Source organism: Oncorhynchus gorbuscha, linkage group LG08, assembly GCF_021184085.1.
Source record: "Oncorhynchus gorbuscha isolate QuinsamMale2020 ecotype Even-year linkage group LG08, OgorEven_v1.0, whole genome shotgun sequence".
In the NCBI taxonomy this organism is placed as follows: Eukaryota; Metazoa; Chordata; class Actinopteri; order Salmoniformes; family Salmonidae; genus Oncorhynchus; species Oncorhynchus gorbuscha.
This window is the reverse complement of record NC_060180.1, coordinates 3,717,394-3,739,653: the sequence shown is the minus strand read 5'-3', so window position 1 is coordinate 3,739,653 and position 22,260 is coordinate 3,717,394. Positions and strand designations below refer to the sequence as shown.

At 41.8% G+C, this 22,260-nt stretch overlaps 1 protein-coding gene across 2 annotated transcripts in view; it reads left to right on the top strand.

Annotated features, from left to right (window-relative positions):
• Window positions 1–5,014: 5,014 nt before the first annotated feature.
• Window positions 5,015–22,260, top strand: part of LOC124041098 (stress-induced-phosphoprotein 1-like) — a 32,906-nt gene continuing 15,660 nt past the window's right edge. Inside the window, exon 1 of one of the 2 annotated variants that reach the window (XM_046358267.1) lies at window positions 5,015–5,214. In XM_046358267.1, the coding sequence (XP_046214223.1) occupies window positions 5,157–5,214 (58 nt within the window). In that variant the 5' untranslated portion in view covers window positions 5,015–5,156. The remainder of the gene's footprint in view (window positions 5,215–22,260) is intronic. The other variant, XM_046358266.1, reaches the window with a different exon arrangement.

Genomic DNA, 22,260 nt, shown 5'->3' with positions numbered 1-22,260 from the left:
ATTACAGGCCTCTCTAATCTTTTTAAGTCGGAGAACTTGCACAATTGGTGGCTGACTAAATACTTTTCTGCCCCACTGTAAATGAAACTACAAACCTCAGATTTCCCACTTCCTGGTTGGATTTGTCTCAGGTTTTCAACCTGCCATATGAGTTATGTTATACTAAAAGACATAATTCAAACAGTTTTAGAAACTTCAGAGTGTATTCTATCCAACACTACTAATAATATGCATATATTAGCATCTGGGACAGAGTAGCAGGCAGTTTACTCTGGGCACCTTATTCATCCAAGCTACTCAATACTGCCCCCCTGTCACCAAGAAGTTAATGGGATTTCCATGCTAAGAGTTAAAGACTTAAGTGCAGTTAGTACTGTAAGTCCAAGTCTATTACTATCTTGACTGTATAAATCAAGATGTTATCAACAGAACTAACGTTCCCTTTTTCAATATCCTCTACTCATTCGGAGACTCAATTCCATTTCTGCTTTTTTCACTCAGTTCTGTTCTTTTCACTCTCTCAGTTCCCCGTCAGGGGAATCCCTCAGAGACGAGGATGAGTGAAACAAAGCCCCTGTATTCTTAGTCATGCCTAAATGAGAAGTGTGGTTAGCAAAGTTATGCTCTAAACCCTTATTGTTTCCTCCGTTCCCTAAATTTCTATCTTTTATCCTTCCTCCTGAAGTGTGCACTCGTATACTCACCATGTATCTAGGCATAGAGCCTATCCACACAATCAGAAAGTCCCTATTCTACTTGCATGGCTAAAAGTTTCAAAAGGATGGAGTGGTGTAAGAAATATGGTGGGAACTCTCCCTAGCACATGCTCACGCCAATAGAATGCTTTGATCATTGAGGGGGTTTGAACAAGAGGGCACTTTAGGGAGAAGGGTGAAATTGGACTTGGGTTTATGTAGTATGTTCTTTTATCCTTTACAGAATATCTTCCACGGAGCGATGTCATTGGATCAGCTCTACCTCGCTCGACCTTTGCCCTCCCTTTCAGACTACCGTCCACCAAAGGACTTTACCTGTGTGGCAGCGGCTACCATCCAGGTTTGTAATTGGTCGTAAATGGTTTATTGGCGTTTTATCCGGTGCCAGCTCCAAGTCCTCCTAGTGTGTGTGTGTGTGTGTGTGTGTGTGTGTGTGTGTGTGTGTGTGTGTGTGTGTGTGTGTGTGTGTGTGTGTGTGTGTGTGTGTGTGTGTGTGTGTGTGTGTGTGTGTGTGTGTGTGTGTGTGTTCTACACTTGGCACCATATTGTTGGACGTATACAGTAATATCACTTTTGGAGCTTTGGACATTGTAAGAGACAATTCTTTAAAGCTACAATATGCACCTTTTTGGGCAACCCATCTACATTCACATAGAAATGTAAGTTATAGATCTGTCATTCTCATTGAAAGAAAGCCTAAGGAGTGGTAGATATGTTCTATGTGTGCTATTTCTATGCTTCCTGTACTTAAGTTTTGTTTTTGTGTCTTTTACTTTCGGTTTTGTACACAAACAGCTGAAAATATAATATTTTTGGTTATTGAAAATATATTTCACAGCGTTTTAGATGCTACAAAGATTGCTTGCTTTGTCACATAAATAGAAATTAGGCAAACTATTAGAAATTTAGCAACCAGGAAATGGTGGAGCGATTCCAATATACGGCACCTTTAATTAAGATAAGAGATTGGATTAATGGGGAGATGTAATTGCTGTTAGTGCAGCTGTTCTCATATGCAACACACATATATAGAATTACTAGAATGGACACAGTTCTGTGTACTCTGTGACAGGAGAAAAGGCTTGAGTGAGTGTGTGTTCTCAGATGTGTGTGTTCCATTCTCAAGTAGGTGAATGAATGCAAAGTATGTAGATCTAGAGTATATGCTTATAGGTTATGTCGATATAGGACATGTTTTACTGGGGATATAGATACTTTTGTACCTGTTTCCTCCAGCATCTTCACAAGCTCCTTTGCTGTTGTTCTGGGATTTATTTGCACTTTTCGCACCAAAGTACATTCATCTCTAGGAGACAGAACGTGTCTCCTTCCTGAGTGGTATGACGGCTGCGTGGTCCCATGGTGTTTATACTTGCGTACTGTTGTTTGTACAGATGAACGTGGTACCTTCAGGCATTTGGAAAGGCGTGTGTGTGTTCCTCCTCAGGTGGTGGAGTGATGGGTTCTCTGGGGTGGTATGCTGCTCTGGCTGCCATAACTGACCTGAAACGTGGCTGAAACCTTACCAACCCAGTCTGATTGGAGGGAGTGATGGAGAAATAGTGAGGTGGTCCATGCCAATGCCTCAACACTAAATTCCCAGCTGTAGGTGCTTTATAGCTCGTGTAACGGCGTTCGTCTGTTGAAGGAAGAGAGTCGGACCGAAATGCAGCGTGTTGGTTACTCATGACTTTAATGAAAGAAATGACGGTACATGAAATAACTGAAAGACGAAAACAACAAACGGAACGTGAATCTATTACAGCCTATCTGGTGAAACTACACAAAGACAGGAACAATCACCCACGAAATACAAAGCGAAACTATGGCTCCCTAAATACGGTTCCCAATCAGAGACAACGATAAGCACCTGACTCTGATTGAGAATCGCCTCAGGCAGCCAAGCCTAACAACACCCCTAATCAGCCACGATCCCAAATAATACATACAAACCCCAATACGAAAACAACATATAAACCCATGTCACACCCTGGCCTACCCAAACATATAACAAAAACACAAAATACAATGACCAAGGCGTGACAGCTCGCTTCACCATTTGGGCGGAGTTTGCGCTTTAGGATAAGGATAATAACTAATGATGTACAAAATATGCCCACCCGGTAACCATGCTGAGCTAAAACAAACACTCTCACTGATGTCTCTTTCTAGAGGGATGATCTCACATCCACATAGATCTCCATCCATTTGCATGGTACGGGGACACCATGACATGCATTTTATTGAACATTCAACTCATTCCGACTGATGACATTCAAAAGGGCTGCTAATTCAATTCTTAGCAAACTAGATTTGTAGAATAGAACATTATAAGGGTATGACATTTTAGGAAAGACCCAGATGCAGACAGTGTTGAAGTAACAAAAGTTTATTACTAGAACAGGGTGCAGGCAAAACAACAGGTCAGGGGCAGGCAGAGGTCAATAATCCAGTGTGATGTGACAAGGTACATAATAGCAGGCAGGCTCAGGGCAGGCAGAATGGTCAAAACTGGGAAAACTAGAAAACAGGGACTAGAAACAGACAGGAGCAAGGGGAAAACCGCTGGCAGGCTTGACGAACAAAACAATCTGACAACAAACAGAGAACACAGGTATAAATACACTGGGGATAATGGGGAAGATGGGCGACACCTGAATGGGGGTGGAGACAAGCACAAAGACAGGTGAAACAGATCAGGGTGTGACGATGGGGTTGAATTCTGGAATAGAACACTATAAGGAGTTGAAATCTGGAATAGAACACTATGAGGAGTTGAATTCTGGAATAGTACAAAACTGACTGAACAAAAGCTCAAACTCAAAAGCTCTCAGCCTAATTATAATGGTAGAAAAGACTGCACTCTCTGAGTGGCATATGCATGCACACACACACACACACACACACACACACACACACACACACACACACACACACACACACACACACACACACACACACACACACACACACACACACACACACACACACACACACACACACACACACACACACACACACAAGCTAAAGCTGTGTGGTATGGACAGAAATTCATATCGCAATATTTTGTCTGAATTGATGTGATAATGATAAATAGAATGATACGTTTATAACATTAATGTGCACCACAGTTTTGTTTTTTATCATCCTTTAAACTACTACTACTAGTTTGATGGTTGTAGCCATCAATTGTCCCCAGTAACAATCACCCATATTAGCTAACTTTTTCATTTCAAATTTCACATTTCGCTAGCACAGGCTACTTATCGTTATGAACGATATCAGCAAAATGTCTGTGATAAGTGATCAGTATGGTCGGTGTCGATCATTTTTGATTTATCTTCCCAGCTGTAACACACACACACGATTCATCTGCTGCAAATGTTAAACATTGACATTTAAACATGTGGTCTAAAGCACTGCATTTCAGTGCTAGAGGTGTCACTACAGACACCCTGGTTCAAATCCAGGCTGTATCACAACCGGCTGTGATTGGGCAGATTCCCATATGGCAGTGCACTATTGGCCCAGTGTTGTCTGGGTTTGGCTGGTGTAGGCTGTCATTGTAAATAATAGTTTGTTCTTAACTGACTTGCCTAGTTAAATAAATAAAATAGGTTTTGTGAATGAATATACTTTGAACAATCCTTTGTAATGTGAATAAAACTCCACCTCTATTGTTTACAAATGTTGTAAAAAATATATTTTATGAACTTTGAACCAAATGTCTAAATTGTAAAAATACAGCTGAAATGACAGTCTGTCTGTCGGTTTTTCTGTGAAGATGTCAATATAATATTTTGGTCCAAATGAAAACATCTTAAACTGAAAGGCTACTGTCAAAACATTAGGTGAGGTTTGGGAATCCCACTGGTCCATGTAAATTAGGTTGTAACTATCAGGGGTTGAGAGTATCTTACACTAAATAGTGGCCACCACCCTTTTTATTATAAAAATAACATTCTATAGTATCTATTGAAAGCGAAATCATTTCCATGGAAATGTGGGATGTTATATCAATTGATGCTGAATTGTCATGTATAATGTTAATTCAAATTATGCTAACTGATGTGTCTCATGGAATGGAATGTAGGCCTATTTGTTGTAATGTCAGTAGAGTAACACATTGTAATGTCAGTAACGCAACACATTACAGCACAGATTGAAGGGAACATACGTACACTTCTAGATTCTATTTATATGTGAAAACGAATATAAACTTTGGATTTAGTCGTGAACTGCCTCTTTAAGACGTGGGCATTGGGTGGTACCTCCAACGAACCAAATATGCCGACTCATGACGTCCAGGAAGCCCTGACCAAACCTCCCAAATTCCCGCAGATCTGAGACAGCTAAGGTCCCCCCCCATGTTATAAGCGTTTTTTACTTTGTAACAATGTGTGTGGTTTTGTTAACGGGTATTTGAGTCGATAATGCTGAATGGTCGGTGTCATGCGGTTCACATGGGATATTTACAGGCTGTTGGGGCTTGGGAGCGGTAAGAAATCTCCACTTTTTTACAACTCTTTTCGAACTTTCCTCTCAACTCGTTAACAGTTAGTCGGCAAAAAAAGTTGATTTGTCCTTTGAACTAGGATTACAAAACATTTCAAGGGAGTGTTTGGAGTTACACTGATATAATAACGAATCTGCAATAACATACTTCGGCGCTTTTGTTGCTTGTTTATGATTAGAAGTTAAAATACATTCAAACAAGTGGCTACGCTTGCCACTCTCCCGCTAGCTTTTTCGACGCTACATTGGTACATTATAAAATGTAATGATTGCTACACGAATTTACTTCTGAGTGTTCATGGTGTGGATTGTTTAATGGCCCACAAAAATAGTTGTAACGTGTCAACTATATTTCATGAAAGTATGCCGGTCTATACTGAGAACAGCACAGGGATTTTGCACATTTGCATATCTTACTGAATGAAGGAATCTGAATGCATACCTATGACGGCTTGGCTATTAGAGTAACACTTCCTCTCATCGCCTCGTCCAAAAACACTTGAATGAAGCACAACTGATAAGAATTGCTCAATCGATAACATGGCATAGCCTTGCTCTCCAGAACCCAATGCATTAATATAGAAGAGTGTTATAGACATGTCATTCTCATTGAAAGCAAGTCTAAGAAGCGGTAGAACTGTTCTTTGTCAAATCAAATTGTAATAGTCACATGCGCCGAAAAAGGCCTTACAGTGAAATGCTTACTTTACGAGCCCCTAACCAACAATGAAGTAAACAAAAAATGTAGAATAATAAATAAAGTAACAAGTTATTAAAGAACAGCAGTAAAATAACAATGGCGAGACTATATACAGGGGTGTACTGGTACAATGTGCAGGGGCACCAGTTAGTTGAGGTAATATGTACTAGAGGTCGACTGATCATGATTTTTCAACGCAGATACCGATCATTGGAGGACCCCCAAAAAACCGATACCGATTAATCCGCCGATTTTTTTTTTTTTTTTTTTACATGTATATATTTGTAATAATGACAATTACAACAATACTGAATGAACAATGAACACTTTTTATTTTAACTAAATATAATACATCAATAAAATCTATTTAGTCTCAAATAAATAATGAAACATGTTCAATTTGGCTTAAAAAATGCAAAAACACAGTGTTGGAGAAGAAAGTAAAAGTGCAATATGTGCCATGTAAAAAAGCTAACGTTTAAGTTCCTTGCTCAGAACATGAGAACATGAAAGCTGGTGGTTCTTTTAACACGAGTCTTCAATATTCCCAGGTAAGAAGTTTTAGGTTGTAGTTATTATAGTACTATTTCTCTCTATACCATTTGTATTTCATATGCCTTTGACTATTGGATGTTCTCATAGGTACTTCAGTATTGCCAGTCTAATCTCGGGAGTTGATAGGCTTGAAGTCCTGAACAGCCTACCACCACTCAGTCAGACTGCTCTATCAAATCATAGACTTAATTATAATATAATAACACACAGAAATACGAGCCTTTGGTCATTAATATGGTCAAATCCGAAACTATCATTTAGAAAACAAAACATTTATTCTTTCAGTGAAATACAGAACCGTTACGTATTTTATCTAACGGGTGGCATCCCTAAGTCTAAATATTGCTGTTACATTACACAAACTTCAATGTTATGTCATAATTATGTAAAATTCTGGCAAATTAGTTTGCAACGCACCAGGTGGTCCAAACTGTTTCATATACCCTGACTCTGCTTGCAATGAACACAAGAGAAGTGACACAATTTCCCTAGTTTAATATTGCCTACTAACATGAATTTCTTTTAACTAAATATGCAGGTTTTAAAAAATATACTTCTGTGTATTGATTTTAAGAAAGGCTATCTAAATGATAGTTTCCGGATGTTTATGTTTAGGTACAGTCGTGGAATGATTGTGCAATTTTCACAAATGCGCTTTTGTTAAATCATCCCCCGTTTGGCGAAGTTGGCTGTCTTTGTTAAGAAGAAATAGTCTTCACACAGTTCGCGGCCCAAACTGCTGCATATACCCTGACTCTGTTGCACAGAATGTAAGAGCAGTGACTCAATTTCCCTAGTTAAAAGAAATGTATGTTAGCAGGCAATATTAACTAAATATGCAGGTTTAAAAATATCTACTTGTGTATTGATTTTAAGAAAGGTGTTGATGTTTATGGTTGGGTACACATTGGTGCAACGACAGTGGTTTTTTCGCGAATCCGCTTGTTAAATCATCCATTTGGCGAAGTAGGCTGTGATTCAATGATGAATAAAACAGGCACCGCAGGACAAGCTAGATAAACTAGTAATATCCTCAACCATGTGTAGTTAACTAGTGATTATGTTAAGAATGATTTTTTTATAAGATAAGTTTAATGCTAGCTAGCACCTTACCGTGGCTCCTTGCTGCACTCGCATAACAGGTAGTCACAGCCTGCCACGCAGTCTCCTCGTGGAGTGCAATGTAATCGGCCATGATCGGTGTCCAGAAATACAGATTATCGGCCATTCCGATGAATCGGTCGACCTCTAATATGTACATGTAGGTAGAGTTATGAAAGCGACTATGCGTAGATGATAACATCTATGCATAGTCACTATGCATTGCTATGCTTTCCGTTCTTAAGTTTCAATGTTGCATCTTTTATTTTCAGTGTTTGTACAGCAGCCTCAAACGTCTGAAACACCTGAATTTCCATAACCAAATTATTTTCATCAATGCTCGCAAAAAATGCTCATGGCCATGATTGAAGACAAACGAGTTGTCTTTGGGCTGTGGTTTAATGTGGGTGTTCCTTTGGTGTGTCTGACTGATTTCATGTAAACTGTAATATGGTTACATTTTAAACTCTAACAATGTATTTGAGAGACAACAAGTGCTCATTGTGCAAATGTATTTATGCATTCAATAAACATTTGGAGACAAAATCTAGTTTACATGTTGTCAACAATCTAAGCCAACCCTGTCTGTTTTGTCCCATAGTGCACACACTTCGGTTGTTGCTAAACAACCAACCCGTCTATGGAGAGAATTCAGTTTTGAATTTGAGGACTTCTCCTCTCCTGACTGACTCACCATCTCAAGATAGTCAGCTAATTAGGTTCAACATGTAGGCTAAAGACCTTGTATTTAGCCAACCTGACAGCAGCTAGCTAGCATAGCTTGGTGAAATGGTAGCCAGCTGCAGCTATATTTCTCTGTCAAATCAGTTATGGCAAGAATTAGTGTCTGTAATGTGTTAAATAAGACACACTTGCTACAAAAGTAGCTTGCAACTTAGTTTCAACATTTCATAACATCATGTAAATAAATACATGTTATCGTGGAAACAATATAAACTACTGCCAGTTGAATGCCCATGGTCTTCTGTCAGCTCACCTACACAATATTCTATAACTGGCAAGTTTTGTCTCTCCTTATGTCCACTGTTAGATCTTTCCCGGGAAACAAATCCTAGAACTAATCTCCCTACTGGTGCAGGCTACATGTTGACATTGAACATCACCCAACTTGAGTGTAGATGCATCAACAAAAAAATCTAAGGATGTGTACAGCACTTTGAGATATCAGCTGACGTACGAAGGGCTATATAAATAAATTTGATTTGATTTGATTTGATGTGTTTGTGTTACAAAGACGAAACATTTTCTGCTGTAATTATCATATTGTTGTGCTTATATAGACTGTATGCCTACACTTTACCTAACAAATAAAATCAGTTGTGTTTAGAGCATAACTTCAGCTCTCGAACCAGAACTAGAATGGCATTTCTATGGTCTATTTGCTCAAATCTAAGGATTATTTGACTAACATACTGACATGCACACCTCTCTGGGTGAGGTTCTGTCTTCAAGTCGCCATTGAGTGATACATCCCTTCCATCAGTGTAATGTATTACAGGTTATGGAGAGGTGCAGTCAGGGGGCAGGAGGGGTGGAGTGTATGACACTCCATCCTGGATATGACAGAGTTTGTCTCATGGGTCCAGCAGGCAGAGTTCAATAACTACAGACAGATGTGAGATGCAGGAGGATGACACTCTTCTCATACTGAGTAACCTACAGTGTAATATGACAAATGCAATAGCTGAACTTATGTAGATATTCTAAACAGTGTTATGATAACAAAATGAAAACATGAAGCGGAGAACTCTTCGGTCCTTTAAAAACTACTCTATGTAAAAGATTGTGTGCTAATAGTTTGGAAAATATATCAATGTGACTCTAAATGATAGCATAATGATGTTTGTTTGCAACATTAGGGCTGTTTTCTTCCTTGTCATGATACTAAATAATATCCTTGTCACGGTTTTCTAATGGTGAAGGAGAGTCGGACCAAACTGCAGCGTGTCGATTGCGATCCATGTTTATTTAAACAAACGTAAAACACGACTAAACACGAACACTACAAAACAATAAACGAAACCCGAAACAGCCTATACATGTGTCAACTAACATCTAACAAGGCCATCAAGACACTCATGACGTGGATCCCACTCAGTTAATGTCTTAGTCCCCTCTCCTTGCGTCCCTGGATAGTCCAACCTCGCCGCCAACCATGGCCTAGTAGTCCTCACCCAGAACCCCACTAGACTGAGGAGCAGATCGGGACTGAGGTGAAGCTCGGGACTGAGGTGAAGCTCGGGACTGAGGTGAAGCTCGGGACTGAGGTGAAGCTCGGGACTGAGGTGAAGCTCGGGACTGAGGTGAAGCTCGGGACTGAGGTGAAGCTCGGGACTGAGGTGAAGCTCGGGACTGAGGTGAAGCTCGGGACTGAGGTGAAGCTCGGGACTGAGGTGAAGCTCGGGAGTAAGAGGAAGCTCGGGAGTAAGAGGAAGCTCGGGAGTAAGAGGAAGCTCGGGAGTAAGAGGAGTAAGAGGAAGCTCGGGAGTAAGAGGAAGCTCAGGCAGGTTGATGGATCTACCAGATCCTGGCAGTTCTGGCAGAGCCCGGCTGACTGGCAGCTCTGGAAGAGCCCGGCTGACTGGCAGCTCTGGAAGAGCCCGGCTGACTGGCAGCTCTGGAAGAGCCCGGCTGACTGGAAGCTCTGGAAGAGCCCGGCTGACTGGAAGCTCTGGAAGAGCCCGGCTGACTGGAAGCTCTGGAAGAGCCCGGCTGACTGGCAGCTCTGGAAGAGCCCGGCTGACTGGCAGCTCTGGAAGAGCCCGGCTGACTGGCAGCTCTGGAAGAGCCCGGCTGACTGGCAGATCTGGAAGAGCCTGGTTGACTGACAGATCTGGAAGAGCCTGGTTGACTGACAGATCTGGAAGAGCCTGGTTGATTGACAGTTCTGGCAGATCCCGGCTGACTGGCAGATCCTGGCTGACTGGCGGATCCTGACTGACTGGCGGATCCTGGCTGACTGGCGGATCTAACTGATCCTGACAGACTGGCGGCGCTGGGCAGACTGGCGGCACTGGCGGCGCTGGGCAGACTGGCGGCGCTGGGCAGACTGGCGGCACTGGCGGCGCTTGGCAGACTGGCGGCTCCTTGCAGGCTGACAGCTCCTTGCAGACTGGCAGCTCTGGCTGCTCCATGCAGGCTGGCAGCTCTGGCTGCTCCATGCAGGCTGGCAGCTCTGGCTGCTCCATGCAGGCTGGCAGCTCTGGCTGCTCCATGCAGGCTGGCAGCTCTGGCTGCTCCATGCAGGCTGGCAGCACCTTGCAGACTGGCAGCTCCCTGCAGACTGACAGCTCCTTGCAGACTAACATCTCTGGCTGCTTCATGCAGACTGACAGCTCTGGCTGCTTCATGCAGACTGACAGCTCTGGCTGCTTCATGCAGACTGACAGCTCTGGTTGCTCCATGTAGACTGGCAGCTCTGACTGCTCCATGCAGGCTGGCAGCTCTGACTGCTCCATGCAGACTGACAGCTCTGACTGCTCCATGCAGGCTGGAGACTCCGACAGCGTAGGAGACTCCAGCAGCAGCGCCGGACAGGCGGGAGACTCTGGCAGCAGCGCCGGACAGGCGGGAGACTCCGGCAGCAGCGCCGGACAGGCGGGAGACTCCGGCAGCAGCGCCGGACAGGCGGGAGACTCCGGCAGCGCAGGAGAGGCGAGGCGCACTGTAGGCCTGATGCGTGGTGCTGGCACTGGTGGTACTGGGCCGAGGACACTCACAGGAAGCCTGGTGTGGGGAGCTGCTACCGGAGGGCTGGGGTGTGGAGGTGGTACTGGATAGACCGGACCGTGCAGGCGCACTGGAGCTCTTGAGCACCGAGCCTGCCCAACCTTACCTGGCTCGATGCCCACTCTAGCCCGGCCGATACGAGGAGTAGGAATATACCGCACCGGGCTATGCACCCGCACTGGGGACACCGTGCGCACCACTGCATAACACGGTGCCTGCCCGGTCTCTCTATCCCCCCGGTAACCACAAGAAGTTGGCTCAGGTCTCCTACCTGGCGTAGCCATACTCCCTGTGAGCCCCCTCCCAATACATTTTTGGGTCTGACTCTCGGGCTTCCATCCGCTCTGCTGTGCTAGCTCCTCATAATGCCGCCTCTCTGATTTTGCTGCCTCCAGCTCGGCTTTGGGGCGACAATAATCTCCAGGCTGTTCCCAGGGTCCTTTCCCGTCTAGAATCTCCTCCCAAGTCCATTTCTCCAGGTAGTGCAGCCTCTCCCACTGCAGCTGCTGCTGCTGCTCCTGCTGCTGCTGCCTCTCCTGTGGCTCCTGTCTGACACGCTGCTTGGTCCGTTTGTGGTGGGTGATTCTGTCACGGTTTTCTAATGGTGAAGGAGAGTCGGACCAAACTGCAGCGTGTCGAATGCGATCCATGTTTATTTAAACAAACACGACTAAACACGAACACTACAAAACAATAACTGAAACGAAAACTGAAACAGCCTATACATGTGTCAACTAACATCTAACAAGGACATCAAGACAATCACCCACAATACAACCAAAGAATATGGCTGCCTAAATATGGTTCCCAATCAGAGACAACGATGAACACCTGCCTCTGATTGAGAACCTCTGAGAACAACTTCAGACAGCCATAGACTTTCCTAGAACACCCCACTAAGCTACAACCCCACTAAGCTACACACCACATACAAAAACCCATGTCACACCTTGGCCTGACCAAATACATGAAGAAAAACACAAAATACTTCGACCAGGGCGTGACAATCCTGATACTGGTATTGTCCCAGCCCTAGTGGTTATGTCCTCCATTACTCTAAAACGGACTGGTGTCTCATTACCGTCTCCTTATCTGGTGATCTGTCATCATTTTTTGACCTAGGAAATACACACTGTTTCTTGTTGGCATCTTTTCAAATCAAATCAACTTTTATTTGTCACATGCGCCGACCTTACCATGAAATGCTTACTTACAAACCCTTAAACGGATGCAGTTCAAGAAATAGAGTCAAGAAAATATTTACTAAATAATCGAAAGTTTAAAAAATAAAAAATAAATAATAATAATAAAAAGTAACACAAGAAGTGTACATAACAATAACGAGGCTTTATACAGGGGGTACCGGTACCGAGACAATGTGTGGGGCTACAGGTTCGTCAAGGTAATTTGTAAAGTGACTGCATAGATAATAAACAGCCAGTAGCAGCAGTGTAAAAACAAATGGGGGGGGGGGGTCAATGTTAATAGTCCGGGTGGCAATTTGATCAGTTGTTCAGCAGTCTCGGGGGGTAGAAGCTGTTCAGGATGCTTTTGGTCCTAGACTTGGTGCTCCTGTTTTGCTTACCATGCAGTAGCAGAGAGAACAGTCTGTGACTTGAGTGACTGGAGTCACTGACACATTTTTGGGCCTTCCTCTGACGCTGCCTAGTATATAGGTCCTGGATGTCAGGAAGCTTGGCCCCCGTGATGTACTGGGCTGTACGCCCAGTACATTACGAGGGCCAAGTCTAGGACCAAAAGGTGAGCAGTTTTGGACGATAAACAAATGACTTGCTTGGACACAGTTTTATTTAGGAATTTTAGTTCCAACCGGACCAAATGGAAAGAATAGAATCTAACAAATAGTCAAACTATGTGTGAAAACGCCATTACTGTAGCAGGTTTGCACTGATCCTTATGACTGTGTGCCTCCAGCCAACAAACTACACTTCCTCCCAGTTACATTTACACATGGGCAGTGGTAGAAAAAGTACCCAACTGTCATACTTGAGTAAAAGTAAAGATACCTCAACAGAAAATGACTCAAGTAAAAGTCAGTCACCCAGTAGAAATTCTACTTGAGTAAAATTATTTGGTTTAAAATATACTTAAGTATCAAAAGTAAAAGTATAAATAATTAAAAATTCCTTATATTTAGCAAACCAGCCAGATTTTTATTAGGGATAGCCAGGGGCACGCTCCAACATTCACACATCATACAAGTGAGTCTGCCAGATCAGAGGCAGTATGGATGAATTTGACTATTTTCCTGTCTTGCTAAGCATTCAAAATAGTACTTTTGGGTGTCAAGGAAAATCTGTCACCCATTGGATGGAAACCTAGTTGCAGTGTGTAAATGGTAATGCATTAGTGTAGAAAAGAAATAAATGGATTAAAATGCTGGAAATAAAGAATTTAACTATGCAAAGGGTTGTGTGAATTAAAGAAATAGATGCTAGATGCCTGGCTCAAAAAGGGTTGTGTGAATTAAAGAAATATATGCTAGATGCCTGGCTCAAAAAGGGCCCCGTTGTGTTCAGGGATTTAAGCAAACACCTGGGCTATTATTTTAAGTTTTACAGTATTCTGTTTGTGGCCCATGTGGGAATCAAACCCACAACTGCCCCAACCAACCAAAAAACCAAATTGCGGGAACCACATAACATTTTCGAAATGTTTAAACTTTCTACAAAGTTTCCCTCAACATTTTTTGTTGACAATTTTACTTTCTCTTGTAGATTTCAGAGATGAGTTACATAACATGATACACAGAGAGCACAGGAGGTTGGTGGCACCTTTACCAGGAGCCCCTCTTCCCCATTTACGGCTGGAGTGGACCATGTGGAATGGTATCAAACACATGGTTTCCATGCGTTTGATGCCATTTCATTCGCTCTGTTCTAGCCATTATTATGAGCCGTCCTCCCCTCAGCAGCCTCCATTGACAGAGACAAAATACTTTTCCCCTTCTCATTTGTGCTAAATACTGACATGCTGTCCCTCTCTTCTTTTTGATCACTAACTTTACTCTCGCTCTAAATTCACAACAACTTGTTGGGTAGCCCGAGTGGCACAGTGCTCTAAGGCACTGCATCTCAGTGCTGGAGGCGTCACAACAGACCCTGGTTCGGTTCCAAGCTGTATCACAACTGGCCATGATTGGGAGTCCTATAGGGCGGTGCGCAATTGGCCCAGTGTCGTCTGGGTTAGGGTTTGGCTGGGGTAGGCCGTCATTGTAAATAAGAATTTGTTCTTAACTGACTTGCCTAGTTCAATAAAGGTTCAATGTCAAAGCTGTGATTACAAAGTAGCTCTTTGAATCCCCTGGTTTCTGATCTCTTTGTCTAGGCCTGATTCCAGTTGCAGAAAGTGTAGCTTGCAGCCGTGTTCCCCTTTATTGGTATTTGTATTTTTTTCTTTGTAACTTGATGACGTGGTTATTACGTAGGTAGGTACAGTACATTGTTTATTTTATTTTATTAGGATCCCCATTAGCCGACTTCAATGGCAACAGCTAGTTTTTCTGAGGTCCGACGCAAAACGGAAAAGACAGAGACAAGACTTTACAATTTACATAGGATAAAGAAATATGACTCTAAGCTGCAGCTCAATACTACTTGTCAAACATAGAGAACTGATAATATTGGTTGTTGGGGTGGGGATCCGTGGGTGGCTTTTCACCATTTTTCTTTGGAATCCTCATGTCTTGCTCATTGTTAGATTTATTTATTTTTGGTCCAAATTGGATGTTATTTACCCTATATATTTTATATGAATCCAATCATTTAAAATGGCCAATTTGGGAGAAATCAATTAGCTTAATTTCTCAGAGATCAAATTATATTTCAACAAAATGTTGTAGGAATGCTAATCTAATCTTTTTCTAACTACAGACATGATTTCCGAACAATCTTGAGATGGTGGCAGTCAATCCTCTTTCTGGTGCTTGTTTGTGGAGGAACGGCCCAACAATCTCTCATGGTAGAATTTTGCGCTTTCTCACACACCTGAGATCTGAGATGTTAGATGATTTCAGTCATGCAAATGTCTAGCAGGTACCATTATAGAGTATGATGAGTCCAAAATGAGTGCTGAGGTTGTTAGTGCTAGGCTGGAACGAAAGCCTGCATACAGTAGGCATAGCTCTCCAGGACAGGGCAGAGTCGGAGAGCTCTGATTTGGGTAGTGAGTGAATAGCGATGACGAGGGAGGCTGAGTATCGTATTTAGCTAGATGGTGTAGCTAGCCTCCCATAGTTTGGGATGATATACTGTATATTTTACATTCTTGTGTCAGCAAAATCCCCTTTCAGCACCACTAATTTCCAACAAGAGGTAAACACTGGATCTTTTGTTGCTATTGGCATCAGATCTGGATAATTTGTTGGACAGAGAACATTCCTTTATGATGGGGATTGAAGGAACAGTATGATTTAGCAGGTAATGGGTACTCAGACCGTGCAGTAAGAACATGCGTATCCTGCCATTTAAGTAGCAGGCCGGACACTGACATAAAATTAGGACTGGGTGGATTTTTTACCATATTTCCTAGTGTTTAGTCTGTCTATCCTGTCCTCTCAGATCTCAGGGTTTCTGGATGGGACCAGATGCTGAGATTTACTCCATCCCTATATGGTCTGGTGGTGAGTCACAGACGGATAGTTAGTCACCGTTGGTGTTTGTATGTGTGCGAGTGGGAACTACTGCAAGAAATGCTACAGATCTTCCACACTGAGGAGATGGAAATTTCAACAGTGTACAGGTCTATGTATAGATGTCAATCCGGTGTTTTATCTAAACATCCCCCTGTTCACTTTCCATTTTGGAAACATTTTGCTACATTGTGCCCTATTGAACATGCCCACTGTATCTGTATCTGTATCCCATTACCTGTATATTTGTCCTGGTGTCTTCCAGGGTAATGAACTGACACAGTGGTCCTGACTTGACCCCGAGCAGCCCAATAGGAAATCAGCATACTGTCATGTGAGGGGAACTTATGACATCAGCCACTGTAGTATTATATTCATCAATGGACTTGTACCCCACTGACATCATGGCCATTTAGATTACAGGAACCGCTTTCTGAAGAAGAAAAAGAAAGAAAAGATATATACCTTTGACTACTTTTCACTGAGCTCCTTTTGAGGTTAGAAGACCATAACGATATACATTTATCATATAACTATCCCTTTAAACCTCTTCCCTTCTCCCCTAAGAAGTTTGAACTTGGCTCAGGGAAGGGACTCTGCGGGCCCTAATCATGAGGCTGTGACATCACAGGTCAGCCAGCTCCCCAGACCTTCCCTCCTAGAACATATTGTTGGATGACTTTGTCCCTGTTCAGCCATTTGAAGTCATTTAGAAAAGATGGCTGTGTTTTGATAAGGCCGTAGCCCAGAGCAGGGATCATCAACTAGATTCAGATCGCTAGATGTGTTTTTTTTCTCTTTTTCTTGAGCTGATGGTCAGGGGGCCGGAACATACAGTAATTACAAATCATTTGTAAAATGCAAATTGCGGCAAGAAGCACAAACAAATATAGCATTTGACTAAAACATAATAATTTCAAACTTGCTGACATTTGTATACAGTCAAATATCTCTTATGTGTGGGAATACATTCTAACAGATTTCCTCAATTAAATACCAGCCAAGCAAAACGCCAGCACTAATTTATGCCTCTAGTACAGAGACCAATACATACGATTTTGATGTGTGTTGGTTTGATCTTAGCAGATGTTCTATATATGGATACCAACCGTCCCCACACGCCTTCTCGTCTCTGTGTTTACACTGAGATCTCATGATCTGCATCATCATTAAACTCACATTCACCCTGTCCCACCATTTACTAGATTCACACAAACTCTGTTGGGGTTTTAGGCTGGGTTTCTGAATAAGCACTTTGTGACATCTGCTGATGTAAAAATGGCTTGTATTTATTGATTTGATTCTACAGAACTCCCACACCTGTGCTTACACATGTTTCACTTAGAGGCTACCCTTAGACACAGATCTAGAAGATGGTTATCTTTTTAATGTATATATTATATTATTTATTTATTTATTTGTATATATATATACACACACACACACAGTGGGGCAAAAAGGTATTTAGTCAGCCACCAATTGTGCAAGTTCTCCCACTTAAAAAGATGAGAGAGGCCTGTAATTTTCATCATAGGTACACTTCCACTATGACAGACAAAATGAGGAAAATAAATCCAGAAAATTACATTGCAGGATTTTTTAGGAATTTATTTGTAAATAATGGTGGAAAATAAGTATTTGGTCAATAACAAAAGTTTATCTCAATTATATAACCATTGTTGGCAATGACAGAGGTCAAAGGTTTTCACACACTGTTGCTGGTATTTTGGCCCATTCCTCCATGCAGATCTCTTCTAGAGCAGTGATGTTTTGGGGCTGTTACTGTGCAACACGGACTTTCAACTCCCTTCAAAGATTTTCTCTGGGGTTGAGATCTGGAGACTGGCTAGGCCACTCCAGGACATTGAAATGCTTCTTATGAAGCCACTCCTTCGTTGCCCTGGCGGTGTGTTTGGGATCATTGTCATGCTGAAAGACCCAGTCACGTTTCATCTTCAGTGCCCTTGCTGATGGAAGGAGGTTTTCACTCAACATCTCACGATACATGGCCCCATTCATTCTTTCCTTCACACGGATCAGTCGTCCTGGTCCCTTTGCAGAAAAACAGCCCCAGAGCATGATGTTTCCAGCCCCATGCTTCACAGTAGGTATGGTGTTCTTTGGATGCAACTCAGCATTCTTTGTCCTCCAAACACGACGAGTTGAGTTTTTACCAAAAAGTTATATTTTTGTTTCATCTGACCATATGATATTCTCCCAATCTTCTTCTGGATCATCCAAATGCTCTCTAGCAAACTTCAGATGGGCTTGGACATGTACTGGCTTAAGCAGGGGGACACGTCTGGGACTGCAGGATTTGAGTCCCTGGTAGCGTAGTGTGTTACTGATGGTAGGCTTTGTTACTTTGGTCCCAGCTCTCTGCAGATCATTCACTAGGTCCCCCCGTGTGGTTCTGGGATTTTTGCTCACCGTTCCTGTGATAATTTTGACCCCACGGGGTGAGATCTTGCGTGGAGCCCCAGATCGAGGGAGATTATCAGTGGTCTTGTATATCTTCCATTTCCTAAAAATTGCTCCCACCGTTGATTTCTTCAAATCAAGCTGCTTACCTATTGCAGATTCAGTCTTGCCAGCCTGGTGCAGGTCTACAATTTTGTTTCTGGTGTCCTTTGACAGCTCTTTGGTCTTGGCCATAGTGGAGTTTGGAGTGTGACTGTTTGAGGTTGTGGACAGGTGTCTTTTTTATACTGATAACAAGGTCAAACAGGTGCCATTAATACAGGTAACGAGTGGAGGACAGAGGAGCCTCTTAAAGAAGAAGTTACAGGTCTGTGAGAGCCAGAAATCTTGCTTGTTTGTAGGTGACCAAATACTTATTTTCCACCATAATTTGCAAATAAATTCATAAAAATCCTACAATGTGATTTTCTGGAATTTTTTTCTCATTTTGTCTGTCATAGTTGAAGTAGCTATGATGAAAATTACAGGCCTCTCATCTTTTTAAGTGGGAGAACTTGCACAATTGGTGGCTGACTAAATACTTTTTTGCCCCACTGTATATACGTAATCATGACAATTACAACAATACCGAATGAACAATGAATACTTTTTTACTTTAACTTAATATAATACATAAATAAAATAAATGTAGTCTCAAATAAATAATGAAACATTTTCAATTTGGTTTAAATAATGCAAAAACACAGTGTTGGAGAAGAAAGTAAAAGTGCAATATGTGCCATGTAAAAAGCTAACTTTTCAGTTCCTTGCTCAGATCATGAGAACATTTGAAAGCTGGTGGTTCCTTTTAACATGATTCTTCAATATTCCCAGGTAAGAAGTTTTAGATTGTAGTTATTATAGTACTATTTCTCTCTATACCATTTGTCTTTCATATACTTTGACTATTGGATGTTCTTATAGGCACTATAGTATTGTCAGCCTAATCTCGGGAGTTGATAGGCTTGAAGTCCTAAACAGCGCTGTGCTTCAAGCATTGCAAAAAGCTGCTGGCAATCGGAAGAAAGTGTGGTTTGAATGAATGCTTACGAGCCTGCTGCTGCCTACCACCGCTTAGACTGCTCTATCAAATATCAAATCATAGACTTAATTTTCAAAAAAAGAATCACACAGAGGTCATTAATATGGTAAAATCCGGAAACTCATTTTGAAAACAAAACATTTATTCTTTCAATGAAAAACGGAACCGTCTAAATATTGCTGTTACATTGCACAACCTTCAATGTTATGTCATAACTATGTAAAATTCTGGCAAATTAATTATGGTCTTTGTTAAGAAGAAATGGTATTCACACAGTTCGCAACAAGCCAAGACAAACTGCTGCATATACCCTGACTCTGCTTACACTGAACGCAAGAGAAGTGACACAATTTCAGGCACCGCATTGATTATTTATATGCAACGCAGGACAAGCTAGTTAAACTGGTAATATCATCAACCATGTGTAGTTAACTAGTGATTATGTTAAGATTGATTGTTTATTAAAATATAAGTTTAATGCTAGTTAGCAATTTACCATGGCTCCTTGCTGTCTGCACTGCCACGCAGTCTCCTTGTGGATTGCAATATAATCGTCGTCCAAAAATGCCTATTACCGATTGTTATAAAACTTGAAAACGGCCCTAATTAATCGGCCATTCCGATGAATCGGTCGACCTCTAGATTCCATGTCAACCATCCCATCGGAGCTCATTTCCTTCTGTTATTTTAGCTTCCCTATTGTCTCCTCACAAACTGTAGGCAAATGTCACTCGACCAGACAGATGTAATGTCTAGACTAGACAAATGACACATGATTCCACAACATTCAGTTTCACTCTTTAACCACTGAACTCTGTTTTGTGTCAACTGTCTGTTGTTGCCCAGTGCATAACCATGGTTTTTGTTGCCCAGTGAAGGACAGATGTTTCACTTAGAATGTATACCAAACAAAAACCATTGATTTCAAAGTTTAACAAACCATACAACTCTATGCACAATGACTCCTTTTAACAATGTACATAGACATTTTTACAGAAACACACTTACTGGAAGAACTGTGCAGATGCTAATTTTTTGGTAACAGAATTTCTGTAAAATCCCTCAATAAAAAAAACTCTGTTAAATATCTGCTCTGAATTAAGATGCAACGATGTCAGACAAAACAATGGGGTGTCATCTATGACACCACACCTTGACATTGAAAAAATCTATTTGGTTTATTGAGTAAGTGAAGTGGATTTACACCCGGTAACGGAATTTCTTCATGGCTCCCTGATCTGTACAACACAGAAATGCATAATTCTGGATATGAATGTCATTCTCTTCATGGTGATGTATCCTAAATAGATACACTAAAGTATACAAATGAAATATCTTCCTTTGCATATCTGGGTATTATTCTACACACTGGCTATTATTTTAATGAGCTCTGCTCTCAAACAAGACCACATGTTGTTGTTCCTGACCAAATCTGAAACAATCATAGATGTCAATGTTTCACAACTTTGAACATCAAAGTACAGCACGGTAGAGATCAGTACAGTTGAGCACAGTACAGTACACTTCAGCACAGTAAAGTATAGTACAGTACATTATAGTGTTCTCAACTTGTGTGCCCTACTGTGTACTGTGCTGAACTGTACTGTGCTGAACTAATACTCTGTTCTACTGTGCTGTCCAAACTTGTGAACCCAACTGTGGTTTGACTTCTATGATTTCCCATTGTAGACAATTCAATTGCAGAAATCAGTTACTGATTTTGGTGATTTTAAAAGTAACTTTTTTTAATCACTATCATAACTCTGCATTATTTCACAGCACCTGTTGTTTATGAAGCATGTGACAAATACATTTTATTTGACTTAATAATTTATAACGAAAATGTATATCAGTAAAAACACTAACTAATTGATAGGTCTACCTTTACTTGTTACTTCTGTTAATTTTCATTATTGTCCCTCATGAAGGAGAGAAATTAGAACATATCTTAAAGATGAGTGGGATTTTGGTAACGGAATTTCTGGGCACAAGCCAATGTATCTAAAACTTAAACAAGGCAGAACAAAATGATCCAAAGCTAAAAATACAGTTCCTATAGAAAGTCTCCCTTTCAAAATGTTCACCTTTTGTTGCCTTATAGCCTGGAATTAAAATACAAAATACACTGCTCCAAAAAATAAAGGAACACTTAAAATTTGTGAAATCACTTGTGAAATCAAAATCACTTGTGAAATCAAAATCACTTGTGAAATCAAACTGTCCACTTAGGAAGCAACACTGATTGACAATAAATTTCACATGCTGTTGTGCAAATGGAATAGAAAACAGGTGGAAATTATAGGCAATTAGCAAGACACCCCCAATAAAGGAGTGGTTCTGCAGGTGGTGACCACAGACCACTTCTCAGTTCCTATGCTTCCTGGCTGATGTTTTGGTCACTTTTGAATGCTGGCGGTGCTTTCACTCTAGTGGTAGCATGAGACGGAGTCTACAACCCACACAAGTGGCTCAGGTAGTGCAGCTCATCCAGGATAGCACTTCAATGCGATCTGTAGCAAGAAGGTTTGCTGTCTCTGTCAGCATAGTGTCCAGAGCATAGAGGCGCTACCAGGAGACAGGCCAGTACATCAGGAGACGTGGAGGAGGCCGTAGGAGGGCAACAACCCAGCAGCAGGGCCGCTACCTCTGCCTTTGTGCAAGGAGGAGCAGGAGGAGCACTGCCAGAGCCCTGCAAAATGACCTCCAGCAGGCCACAAATGTGCATGTGTCTGCTCAAACGGTCAGAAACAGACTCCATGAGGGTGGTATG